Below are 13471 nucleotides of genomic sequence, written 5' to 3' on the forward strand. Positions count from 1 at the left end.
CAGTGCAGTCCACTCACTTTCGGCTGGAATCCTTTGGAGTCGATGACATCTTCCCCGTACAACTTCAGTGTTCCATCGGCCAAATGCTTAGGAGCAAAAGTGGTTTTGGTTTTGGAATCTTTGCATATGTATAGTGAACCGTCCAGAATAGGACTCTCAGGCTGATGTTTCACCTATGCATTATGTACACAGCTCGAAGGTGATTTTATATGGTGCCCTTTGTTTTGACTCCAACCTGCTATGTGAAGCCAGAGGTACAATTTTTTGTGGTCAAAAGATTTTAGAATTTGGAGGAATTTTAGGTTTTTCAAAGTTTCTCTTCCTCCTTCACTTTCTCCTCTTCCTTTACCTTCTCTTCCTCCTCCTTTACCTCCTCCTGCTTCTTCACCATCTCTTCCTCCTTCACCTCTTCCTTCACCACCTCCTCCTTCACTTCATCCACCATCTCCTCCTCCTTTTTCACCTTCTTTTCTTCCACCTCCCTGTCCTCCTTCCCCCTCCCTCCTCCTCCTCAAGGCAGCTCTTTCTGCTCTTGTTCATCTCTGTCTCCCTTGTCAGGTCTTCACAGTGTTCTCACCCCAGCCTGTCACGTGTCAACACCACACCCATGACATGATGCGAGGGTTCTGGAAAGATGCCTCTGCCGGAGGCAAAAGCAGGGTCGCCGGCCCTGTCCATGTGCTCTTTGTCTTCAGCACCCTGGGGTCTCTTTTGTTCTCACACTTCCCTTGTCTCTCTTTTCAGAGGCGTGAACATGTATGCCATGTTGACCGGGACCCTGCCTTTCACAGTGGAGCCTTTCAGCCTGAGGGCTCTGTACCAGAAGATGGTGGACAAAGAAATGAACCCCCTCCCAACCCAGCTCTCCACAGGTAATGAGCCAGCTGCTCCAAGCTGAGGGTTCTGGTGTATGTGCGCTGATGAGGTTTAGACTCATTTTAGGAGTGATATTTGTTTGATGGTGAGTTCCTTCCCCATGTTGAAACAACAGAGGTCGAAGGCCTTGCCATCTCCAAGATGGCGTCCCACTCTTGTACCTGTGTTCTTTCTCCCTTGTAATTTAGAACCTCTGATCCCCTCCTTCTGTCTTTGGTGTAAAACATTTATATTAAGAAGGACTTGTGTTCTTTGTTTAGGAAGTAGCTGCAGGCTCAAATGTTTGAAAGCTGGCGTTTTGTAGTGTTGCCTTGAAAAACAGCATTTTCTTTAATAGGGTTACTGTAAAGATATATTAATTTCATTCATGTATGGGGTCTGTGATTTGTTATGTGAATTTTTAAGGCAGTTCAAAAGATTTCAGGTACATGTAGGTTTGGTTACTTCATTAGAATAAGTCATAGATGTTTTTGAGAAGTTTTCTCAAACTTTAGCAGCTTCAAATTGCAGTAAAAGGCTTGAATAAAGATATGGTTTCAGACTCAGTAAATTAATAGGATCTGAGCTTTTGTCTGGTTCACAATTCACATCAAGTTTCTGGCCTATGCTCAGCTCTGAGGGTCATTTACTTGTTCTGTTAAAATAAATCTAGGTTCACTGAAATGAGGCTTTGGACCAAGAAAGAATGATTATTTAATTTTCTCTTTCCTGATCCTTGGATAAAATAGAGCATTTTATTTTGCCATTGTTAAGTATTTTTCCCTTGGGTTTATAAACGTCTGGGAAACTGACCTGAGATTTACTCTTGTCAATGGATCCAACTTGGAGTTCTTGGGCATAATTATCTAATCCAGCTACGCTTTCACCTTGCAAGTGATATATAATCTCTGGAGGTTGAGAGCCCGGGAGGCATTGTGTCCTCGGGAAGAGAACCTTCAGTACTGACTTCTAGAAGAAATATTTCTGCAATGGGAGTCCTACCTCATGGAGTTAGAAAACGCCCAGCATATGGAAGGAATCACCACATTGAGGCGTTAGGCCGCTCAGTGTTGGGAAGTGCTACAAAGCTTGATGGGAAGTGTTCAGTCATCCATCCTTTTCTTCATCATTTCATATACATTCTTTTAGTCCATGAAAACTAACCATGTACAAGGTGAGTCCTAGATGCCAGGAAGAGAGAATGAGCCGCATATAGCCTCTGCTCCTCATAGAGTGTATGTATCTAAGGGAGAGGCATATGCTAATGGAGAAGCCGTACCTCCTTCACCCAGTTTCCCACAATGGTAACATCTTGAACTACTGGTGTAATTTCCATTAGGAAATTGACATTGATAAAAACCCACATGTCTGCTGCCATGTATTTAGCTCCATGTAAATTTATCACGTGCAAATTGCCGCTAGGCATTACAAGGCATTACAAGGATCAAGGTATTACAAGAATCCTTCTTTTTCTCTGTATAGTCATTGCCACGTTCCTCCCTTCCACTCTACAAACCCCCTTTCTCCATCCTTTCTCCCTCTCTCTAGCATTTTTTTAAATGAAGGAATTAGAGAGATGAAAAAATGTACCAAAATTTGCATTAATATGTACATATCCCTTGTCTCGTGTTAAAATAAATGTTAAATGTTAAGATGGATTTCAATTGTTGGATGCATCAGAACCTTGCTTTTTTTCACTGCTGAGTTGTATTCCCAGGCATGGACATACCACAATGGTTAAACAAAATGGTTTGTTTAACCATTACCCACTGAAGGACCACTAGGTTGGTTCCAGTTTGTGACTCCTAGGAATAGAGCTGCTGTGAACATTTACCTCCAGATGTCTGTGTGAATGTGGTGTCTGTAAGACAAGTGGCTGAGAACAAAATTACTGGGTCGGTCAGTAAGTGCATACAGTGCTATAAGAAGGTACCACGCTGTTTAGAGTGGCTGTGCCATTTTGTATTCACCCTCGAATATTCCATTTGCAGCATCATCATACAGTCCTAAACATTGTCTAAACAGTGTCTCTCTCAGGGTGATTCTGAAGTGCTTCTGATGGTTTAGAGCCTGTCTTATCCTAAATGACCCATAACACAGGACGCTAGGATAGGATGCCTGGAAAGAGCAAGCAGGGGTCGCTGAACCTTGGTGAGACCTTGAAAGCTTAGACATTTGCCAATTATCTGCTTAAGTCACAATAATAGCAGTCAGCCCCATTCCCAGTGGCTTAGGACCACAGGGACTTCCTTCTCGTGCTTTATATTAATTGGAAGTTGAATCAAGGACAGAAGACTTCTGAGCCCAAGTAGGATTTCAAGCCCATTGCCGGGCCATGCAGGGAAAGGTAGCGGGGAAGTCCCTGCCCGGCGGTGGCTTTTACCTTCTGGTGTCTAAGCATAGAGTATGCCCTCAGTCAGGTGAGGGAGATGGGGTAGGGTAACCCCAACATGGGTGGGTTCTGACGGTGGAAAGGCAGAGTGGGAACAACACTAGTGTGAAGCCACACACAGACTGTAGGAGAAGCAGTGCACTGCCACAGCCTGGTCCCCGTGTTCCCTCAGGATATCATCTGTTATGTCCTGAAATGCAGGTTTATCAGTAGCGAGTAGCTGCCCCTTCACAGAACGGAAAGCAGGTGTTTTTCTGTTACCAGTTTTTCACTCGGTCAGGCACAGTAAATGAGATTGTTCCCAATTCGCCAATGAGGAAATGGAGTCTCAGAGTGAGTAAGTTGGCTTGACTGAAAACCTAGATTTTCCTCTGTACTCTGTTCTTTTCCTTATTTATTTGTTTTGTTTTGTTTTTCTGAGACAAGGTTTCTCTGTATAGCCTTGGCTATCCTGGACTCCCTTTTGTAGTCCAGGCTGACCTCACACGCAGAGAGATCCACCTGCCTCTGCCTCCCCTAGTGCTGGAATTACAGGCATGCACCACAATGCCTGGCTTCTTTCCCTTATTTTTAAAGACATACATGAACACACTCACACTCATATGTGTGTAGTGCCACAGAGGCCAGAAGAGGGGGTCTGATCCCCTAGAGCAGAAGTTTGGTACTTGTTGCTGCCCAACATGGGTGCTAGGAACTGAGCTTGGGTCTACTGCAAGATCAGCACTCACTCGTAACTGCTGAGCCATTCCTCCAGCCCCCTTTCCATATTTAACTCACAATCCATGCCCTCTACAGCCCCTGAGCTTGCAACTTCTGTTGTCTTCAGATCTTGTATTTTGAGTGGTGTCATTGCTAATGGAAAGTATACCAATATTACCATCTATAAAGAACATTTCTTCATTAATTTGATATACTGTCAACCCTATTTGCAGTGATTGCACCAATTATATCTTATTATTATATTTAGATTAAATTAAAAGTTTTATTTTTATTGTAGCAAATTTCAGGTTGGAAAATAAATCACAGCACTCCTATCCCTGTGAACCCATGAAATGTGCAGAGACTTGTCTCCTTGCTGCCCTCACATAGTTGGAAACCTTCAGCTTTGGGGTCCTTTCCAACTCTTCTCTAGTTGGTTTCCGCTTTCTGCAAGTTGGCTTTTGCATATCACAGAGTTAGCGAATGCCTTTCGCGGCTGAGAGAATTTTCCGACAGTTTACTCTCTCATCCCGGCGCCATAGCCACAGCGTTTATAATACATTCCAAACAGACACTTCCAATTAAGAGGATTTTGTCCCACAGATGCACCAGAGAGAAGCTGCAGAAGTGCTGGCATCGCTGAAGGTTAGGCCTGGTGAAGATTTCCAAGAAGGCTTAGCCATCCATTGTCGATGGGTTCTTAGCTGAGAGGTGATGAGAAGGGGCTGGCTGCCAGGGCAGGCCTCTGCCTGCATCTGGGGCTGGCTGCCTAGTGTCAGCTGGCTTTGTCTGTTGTCTGCGGTCCTTGCCTTTGGCAGTGTCCAGTGCTCACCTAGGCCGGTTCAGACTTGAGAAGTCCAACTGCTCCTGAATGAAAGGGTGTTGGCACCACAGCAGTGCCCGTTCTGTGCTAGTGACAGAGCCCCTGTTTGGCTAACTTCATTGCTCTCAGCTAGAACAAAGAGGCCAAGTCAGCTCTCAGGAGTGGAGGCTGGCTGAAGACCATGCTAGATTTCACTTTCTGGGATAATAGGGAATGTGTAGTCCCTCCTGGCCCCAGAAACATGGATATTTTCAAGATACAAGGACAAACTTCAAAGAACTCTGAGGATGTTTACAAAGTCCTTTCAGGATAGTGATGTCATGTTTGTGAGGTACATGACTCGTCAGCAGAGACTTGAACTAAAATTACTTGTGCTCATCAGCAATCTGTGAAGATCTAGAGCACTTGATGGTGAAAATAGAACAGAAATACATATCCGGGTATCCTTAGCTTTTCTGATTAATCATATTTTGAAGAAGCCTGGCTTTGAGTGTGAAAGGATGCCAGTCTTTTAGGGGTGGGCATCAGAGGTCTCAGAAAGCACCCTAACTCAGCACCCCTAGTTCAGTTCATCAAGCTCCCCCTTCTCCTTGAACATTAGATGCTCCTGTTTAAAATCCAAATGGTGGGTTGAGGAGATGGCTCAGTTAAGAGGGTTTGCTGTTTAAGCAGGAGGACCACAGATTTCAAATCCCCCAGCATGCACATTAAAAAGTCTGAGATAGTTGTGGTATGCCTATATGTTGTGGAGGGCAGAGACAGGATTTGTTGGCCTCCAAGTTCAGTAAAGAGCCCCTGTAGCAGAGGATGTGGTACAGTAGGACACTTGACATTACCCTCTGGCTTCTGTGTCTGTACTCATGTGGGTGCACATGCCAAACCAAACCAAACCAAAACAAAACAAAACAAAACAAAATAGTCCTCAAGTGACTCTTGCAGTATAGCAGTGCAGAGGGAACTTCGCTCAAAACCAGGAACTTCTTTTTTGGGAGATTTAGGAAAGTTTCATCTGGAGACTTGGCTATAAACCCGACAAGGTTGAGGCTGGAGAGGTGGCTCAGCAGTTAGGAGCATTTGCACTCTTCAAAGGACCCGAGTTCAGTTCCCAGCATCTATGTGGTGGCTCACAGCCACCTGTAACCTCGGGTACAGAGGATGCCTTCTTCTGGCCTCTGTGGGCACTGCACACACATAGTGCAGTCACATGTTGCAGGCAGAACCACCCATAAGATAAAATAAGGAATCTTTTTCAAAAGCCTGGCCGCGTTCAATGCACCTCGTGGCTACTATGGCGTCTATACATTCGTTTTGGCTCATCTTGAAGACAGATGGCTGCACACTGGGCTCCTCCCTGCAAGAGTTACTTATGGATATGGCCTGGCAAATGGCTACTTCTCTGGAGCTGATTCTGGTCTCACAATTGACTCCTCTTTTGATGGCTTCGTTTCTGCCATAGAAAAAGTACTCAGAAGTGTCGTCATTCTTTTAAGTGCAATACATAATGACAGCTGAAGCTAAATGAAAAAGCGTGAACTTTATGACCGCTCCTGGACAAGTGGGGTTCTATTAAAAAAGAAAAAAAAAGAAAAAAAAAAAAAACTGGGAAAGTGTTCTTGAGAATAAGATAGAACAATTTGGTGTTAAAAAAAAAAAAAAAGAAGCTTATTGCCTGGGACTTACTGTTTCATAGGTAGAAACTGAATGTATAGAAAACTACATGGAAGAATTATTTGGTGGTGGTGGGGTGCTGAAGGGGATGGCTTAGTCAATCGAACACTTGACTCGCAAACACAGGGCCCTGAGTTTGACTCCCCAAATCCCGCAGAAGAAGGCTGGGCATGGTGAGTGCCAGGACTTGTGTTTGTAATCCCAGCACTAGCGTGGGAGAGACAGGAAAATTCCTGGGGCTCTCTACGAGCCAGTCTAGCCTGGTTGTTGAGCTCCAGGCCAGAGAGAAATCTTGCCTCGAAAGAAATGGATGCCTTTTTTTTCCCCTCTCATTTTTAGTCAGTTTTTTTTTTTTGAGACTTTCAATGTGTTTATTTACCTCATCCCTGGCTCCCCTTAGATCTACTCCCCCTTCAGAGAACACTGTAGATGGTCCTCTAGCTTCCACATGTGTGCACACACATGTACTCACACCTGCATCCACATGTGCACTTGTGCAGACATGTTTTCTGTATCTGAAAGGGAGGAGGACATGTCTTATGTGTCCCAACTTGGGGGCTGACCTTGAACTTTCTATGTAGCCAAGAATGACCTTGAACTCCTGACCCTTCTGTCTCTACCTCCCAGATGCTGGGGTCATAGGCATGTACCTTCATGCCTGGCTTATGTGGTGTGAAGGATCTAACCTAGGACATCATTCAAGCTAGGCAAGCCCTCTGCCAAATGAGCTATATCCCCAGGAAATGTAGTCTCAGAACTCAGGAAAACCAGGACTCTGTGTGTGTGTTCTCACTCTGTGTATGTACACTCTCCTCTGTCCATGTGTAGACTCTCGAATCTACACCGAGCAGTTCTGTACCTGAAACTTTCCAAAATGTAGTTTTGGGTGTTGTGCAATTGTCTCTTTGTTATGACCCTAAAGGACTCAGACATCCAGCTTCCTGGCTCCAGCATCTGAGTAGATCCTAAGTGTTCTGTACATGTTTGTTTAATGAAAGGAGACCCAGGATATTAAAACAAATTACTTGTGTCAGGGACAGAGGAAAGAGGGGCTGGGAGGGTCTAATAGTTCTGTCAATGGTTTCTCACGTCCTCCCTCACACTCCTGGTTCAGTGTGGCTGATGTTACTATACCAAGTCTTTGGACTAAAAATATACAAATACTATTGGCATACATTCTGCCCAGGCATCCCCTCCCTTTTAAGGGACAGCATCCGATGGGCATGCCGTTGTGGTGTGGTGCTTGCTAGAACTTGTGACAAACTCGGAGTTACAGTTTAGCTGACACATAAACAGAAGCAGGCAGATTTCTGGTGTCATGTCAGCCTGCTACACTTGGCTAGTCAGCATAGGTTTAGGCTAGTCGGGCACCACACTACAATCTCAGAGAGCTTGGGGAGAGTGTGGGAAGGAGTAGAGAACTACTAGAAAGAAAGAAAGAAAGAAAGAAAGAAAGAAAGAAAGAAAGAAAGAAAGAAAGAAAGAAAGAAAAGACCCTGGTGATACCCATGTGTAATCCTTGGGCTACTGAGGAGTCTGAGGTAAGGCAGAAAAGCCTGCCTGAGCTACAGAGGGAATTCAAGGCTAGCCTGGGCTACTTTATCTCAAAATAAAACGTAAAATGGGGCTGAAAACATAGCTCAGTGATAAGAGTGTTTCCCTAGCGCGTATAATGCCACAGGCTTAATCCCTGGTGCATTAAACAAATCAACCAGTTAACCAAACAACAACAACAAAAAGGAAACCAAAAACCAAAAAATAAGCAAGCAAACAAACAAAAGCCAGAAAGCATCTCATTGACTCGTGGGAAGGATCAAACTCAAGGGTCTAAGTCAAACTCCTTCATCTCTCTTCCTTTTGGACTGCTCAGTCACCACCATGATTTTGGGCGTCTTTTTAACTTCCGCTCCTTCACCCTCCACACATGTAAACAGTCCCTCCCTGTGGTTGATCTCTGAGTGACTACCAGAGCCCACAGATTGTTCTGGAAAGACATGGCCCAGGGAGAGCAAACCGATTCTTGTAGTGTCAGGGTCCAGGTGTGTTCCTTGGGCCACTCTTGAGCCCTCTGGCTGTACCCCACCTTTCTAAAGATAAGTGTGGCAGGAGTGTCACTCAAAACTCCAGGCCTCTGAAGGTGGGGCTGAGTCACGTTTTGTGAATTCTGGACCCGAAGCCCTTCCAGAGACCTTAAACCAGCAGCTCGCAGGCTGCTTTCTGGTAAAGAAATGGGTTCCATTGGTGGCAATTGCATTAAGCCCTTCCGAGAGCAGAGGCCCAGAGGGGTTAAGGAGGTGGAAGACCAGTGCCCCAGCTGCAGTGTCTGCACCTGTGTTCGGTCTGTAACTCGTCCTCTTTGCTGGCTGTCTCATCTCACAGGGGCCATCAACTTCCTGCGCTCTCTCCTGGAGCCGGATCCCGTGAAGAGGCCGAATATTCAGCAAGCACTGGCGAATCGCTGGCTGAATGAGAATTACACCGGGAAAGTGCCCTGTAATGTCACCTACCCCAACAGGTAAACCAGTGCTTACAGAGGGACGCCTTCTCCAGTGAGATGTGGCCCGCCCCGTGAGCCCTCCCGGGGCAGGAGGCTGTGATGCTTGTTTTCCTCCCTCTTGCCTGCCTGTGCCTACCTCTGCAGCCCTTTGCCCACAGATGGGCCCATGGAGAATCCATGGAACCGAGTCTTTCAAATCACAACCTGTCTTCTGCTTGCCTCTTGTGTCTTTAAGCCCCGAGTGTCTTTCAGCTTTGAGGAATGGGAGCAAACAAGGTCAGGCCGTTCACTTCAGCTGCCGTCTTGTGGGCTTGCTTTGGAGGACTTGCCTCCCAGTTTCCTCCAGAAAAGGCCATGAGGGAAGGCTACAGCCTGGTGCACCAAGAGGGACTCAGCTGGCCTGGTTCTGCGGGAGTGCAGACCGCAGGTTGGGAAAGCAGCACAAGAAACACTTCCCTTCTTTTTGACTCATTTGTTACACTCTTAACCACCTGTGAGGGATAAGGACCCTCCTTCTTGCTACTTTGCACAGAGACCGCCTGGCTCTAACCTGCGGGGACAGCCGTCTCCTCCTTCCAACCCTTACAGAGCCCTACACATTCTAGCCAGCTTGGATGAGGAGCAGAACCACAGACAAAGGAACAGGAAGGTGTCCTCGGTGGCTGGGGCTGTACTTTTGAAAATCCCCCAGTCTTGGGCCAAGAAGGTCTAGAGATACCCACCAAGTCTTATAGGAGCTGAGGTGCCGAGGACCGAAACAAGATGGGCAGAGGGCTGTCACTTGGGATGGACATGCTTAAAGTACACAGGTGGACAATGTAGGATCCGCATCTGGGCTACTTGACCAAATTAACTCTTGCCCTGGGCATAGAGGAGGCAAATCTCTCTAGTCACCGTGAAGAATTCTAGTGTTTGGCTCCTGGGTGGTAATTTAGACAAAGTCTGGGTTACCTGGGTTGTCAAGGGAACCTGGAAATAGACACCATTTTCCAATACCTGCTCAATTTGGGCCAGGAACTGAAACAGACACCAGAAAAATTATCCCCCTGTGAGCCTGCTAACAGAGCTGCAGGGGCCACGTTCTATCACTGTGGAGCAGCTCGCAGGCTGCTTTCTGGTAAAGAAATGGGTCCCATTGGTGGCAATTGCACTAAGCAAATGCAATCACTGTCTAAGTGAGCACAACCCATCCACCCAACACGGAGGCTGCCAAGGGCTGTGGATCGGGGCCTAGAAATACACGGAGCCCTCCATTTAGCCACCTCGTCGGTGACGAAGACTTACCACGTGGCTTAGTTTTGCAGCCTCTCCATAGGGGACAGGAGGTAGATTTTGGTGATGTTAGCATAAATTCTGGTTTAGCCATCTTGGTTAGTGTGTGTATGTGTGAGTTTGAGGGTGTGAGGGTGTGTGTACTTGAGTGTGTATATGTGTGTGTCTGAGTTGTGTGTATATGTGCATTCTAGGATGTGTGTCTGAATGTGAGTGTGTGTGTGTGTGTGTGTGTGTGTGTGTGAGTGGTGTGTGGTTATGTAAGGGGTAAAAGTGGTAAAGGTCTTGTTAACTAAAGTAGCAGCTTAGTGTCTTCTGTTATCTAAAGTTGTGATGTATTCTATACAGATAACGAATCTGTTTTGATAAGCTAGGAGAGAAGAATTCTAAAATATTGGAGGAGGTATGTGTTATTTATAGTTTTATTTTGAGAAAGTGTTAATTTTCAAGGCAAAAAATACATATTTCTGGCAATTGTTTTTCTGGCTCTAATAGCCCTTAAATAAAAGAAGAAATATATAGCCAAAGATACCTTATATGCAATATATTTTAATATATGTACATACATTCTATCTATCTATCTGTCTATCTATCTATCTATCTATCTATCTATCTATCTATCTGCTGAAACATATCATCAGGTTTCTTTCCCTTTGGGAAAGTACAAAAAGCACCCCCCCCCCCGAGTTTCACATTGCTCTTCTGCACAGCTTTTTCCTATGAAGTCATTCTGTTTTAAAGGTACACACGAAAGTGTCTCCAATTTAAAATATTTTAGCAACCACAATAACAGCCAAAAATGAAGCAAGCATAGCAAAGCAAGCATGATGATGATAAGTGCACACAGGCTCATCACAGGCATCCCTTCTGTATCTGTGGGGTCATTCTTATGATCTCTCCCCATAAAAAAAAAGGATTAAAAGTCTACAGGCTCCAGGCATAGAGGCGTATGCCTTTACTCCCAGTTCTTGGGAGATGACACAAATGGATCTCTGTGAGATTGAAGCCATCCTGGTCTAGTAGTGAGTTCAGGGCTACACAGTAAGCTTCTTTCAATGTTCCCACCCCCCAAATGCACAGACACTCAAGTGTCCTATATAAGATGGCATGGTTTGACCATAAACCCCACATATTCTTCCATATACTTTAAATCACCTCTGGTTGATTTATAATAGCTGTTATACTTTATTGTGCAGGGAATAATGACAATAAAAAAGCCTTTCAAGTCTTTAAATTTAGTGTGAATATAGTTTCTGTTTTTTTCCTGGAATGTTCTGAGATTAATTGAATCCTGTAGATGGGGAACCCACAGCTATGGAAAGTACATTATATAGTAAGCCCACTACCTTTCCATAGGCGTGGAATTTTTCAAAATAAAACGTCAGGCGGGAGTGGAGATGTAGCTCAGTGAGACAGTGCCTGCCCTGCAGGAGCAAAGCCGGGTAATGTGCTCCTCCAGTCCCAGCACGCAGGCGGCAAACTCGAGGGTCTGCTATCCAAGGTCATTCTCTCTGCTACCAAGAGAGCATGAGCTACCCTGGGCTGCATGAGATCCTATCTCCAAAAAAAAAAAAAAAAAAAAAAAGTAAATAAAATAAAATCAAGCGAATGAGTGAGTGGCTGAGGGAACTCAGCTGTCCCTGGGGCCCTGTGTGGACCCCTTCTGTCTGCCGTGTTTGTGAGTTCCTCTGCGAAGGTGGAGAGGTGACCAGTCCTCTGCGTCTGCCCCTCACAGGATTTCTCTGGAAGACCTGAGTCCCAGCGTGGTGCTGCACATGACGGAAAAGCTGGGCTATAAGAACAGCGACGTCATCAACACGGTGCTCTCCAACCGCGCCTGCCACATCCTGGCCATCTACTTCCTGTTAAACAAGAAACTTGAGCGCTATTTGTCAGGGGTAAGTGGGTCCCCAGAAGAGTGTCTTCTGTCTCGTGTTTCGAAGCCTCTGACACTTGATCCGTGCTGATATTTTAACCTAAAACTCGAGGCCTGGTCTCTTGAGTGTGGGATAAAGGACTGGCAAAACCCGTTTTTCAGATGGGGCTGCTGAACTAAAAAGTGTTCCAAGCCCTCTCCTGTACAGGTTAACCCTGGCCTCGCCCTGCCGGGTTTGTTTTCTGGTTTCAGTTGCCAATTCTTATTCTGTCACCTCTGAGGTCTTTGGGTTCTCCACTTTAGAGGAACTGGAGTCTTCACTGCTGGCAAAGGTTAGGGAGCGGTGCCTGGATCGACAAAGGATGGCCGAGGAAAATCAGATCACTACTCAGCCCTCTGTCCCAATGGTTTATTTTGCAGGATTCAACTGACTGTGGGTCAAAAATGCTTAGAATATTACATTAGTGCTGAACAGGTTCACTTTTCTCTTATTATTCCCAAAATAATAGATGCAAAGCATTTGTGTTGGCCTAGAGATTACAGTTAAGTCAGGGATTTGAAGTGTATGGGAGATGAGCATAGTTTATATGCAGATGTTGTATGGTTTCCTATAAAAGACTTACACCAATTGGGATTCGTAGGGGACCCTGGAACCAGTTACCTCAGGGTGCCACGACAGAAAAAAATATGTTTAGGTTTATGTCTCCAGAAAGTAAGAACACAATGGGCTTCACTGGGTTGACTCTGGCAGCCTCACGCAGGCCAGGTGTTAAAAAACCCAAGTGGTGGGGTGGAGAGATGGATCAGCGGTTAAGAGCACTGGTAGCTCTTGCAGAGGACCTGGGATTCCCAAAACCCACAAGGTGGTTCACAACCATCTGTAACTCCAGTCCCAGGGGATCTAATGCCCTGTTCTTGCGTTGTCTGATACAAGGTGCTTACATCGTGCAAATACATGTAGGCAAAGCACATTTTATTTCACGTGAAAAAAAAAAAAAAAAACTAAGGAAATAAGAAAAGAAATTCCAAGTGTGCCATGCCATGTGTGAAACACAGTTTGGATACCAGCAGTACTTTGATGTTATGGTACCTGTATCATCTTGGGCAGAGTAGTTCATATGTCAGTCATCTTTCTCCAAATAGGCAGTCGCTCAAAGAGAATTCTCTAAGACAGTATCTGGATTCTACACAAAACTGCTCTGCTCGCATTAGCACGGGAGGGGAGGGGCAGTAGGCACCAACTCCAACATGTCAGAGAAACTCCAGCCCGTCTGAGACTTGGAAGAGCTGGAAGACCTCTCTTAAAGATGTTCTCAACCCTGTGTGCATTGCACCTTGAGGTCTGTGTGTGTTCCCATGTCTATTTTGGAAGACAGATGGTAAGGTCAA

At 45.5% G+C, this 13471-nt stretch overlaps 1 protein-coding gene across 1 annotated transcript in view; it reads left to right on the plus strand.

Annotated features, from left to right (window-relative positions):
• Hunk (hormonally up-regulated Neu-associated kinase) overlaps window positions 1-13471 on the plus strand; it is a 105761-nt gene that overhangs the window by 74400 nt on the left and 17890 nt on the right. Inside the window, exons 5-7 of the mRNA XM_021643610.2 lie at window positions 745-872; window positions 8817-8952; window positions 11942-12104. Coding sequence (XP_021499285.1) covers window positions 745-872; window positions 8817-8952; window positions 11942-12104 — 427 coding nt within the window. The remainder of the gene's footprint in view (window positions 1-744; window positions 873-8816; window positions 8953-11941; window positions 12105-13471) is intronic.

The sequence above is a fragment of the Meriones unguiculatus genome, chromosome 17 (assembly GCF_030254825.1).
Source record: "Meriones unguiculatus strain TT.TT164.6M chromosome 17, Bangor_MerUng_6.1, whole genome shotgun sequence".
Lineage (NCBI taxonomy): Eukaryota > Metazoa > Chordata > Mammalia > Rodentia > Muridae > Meriones > Meriones unguiculatus.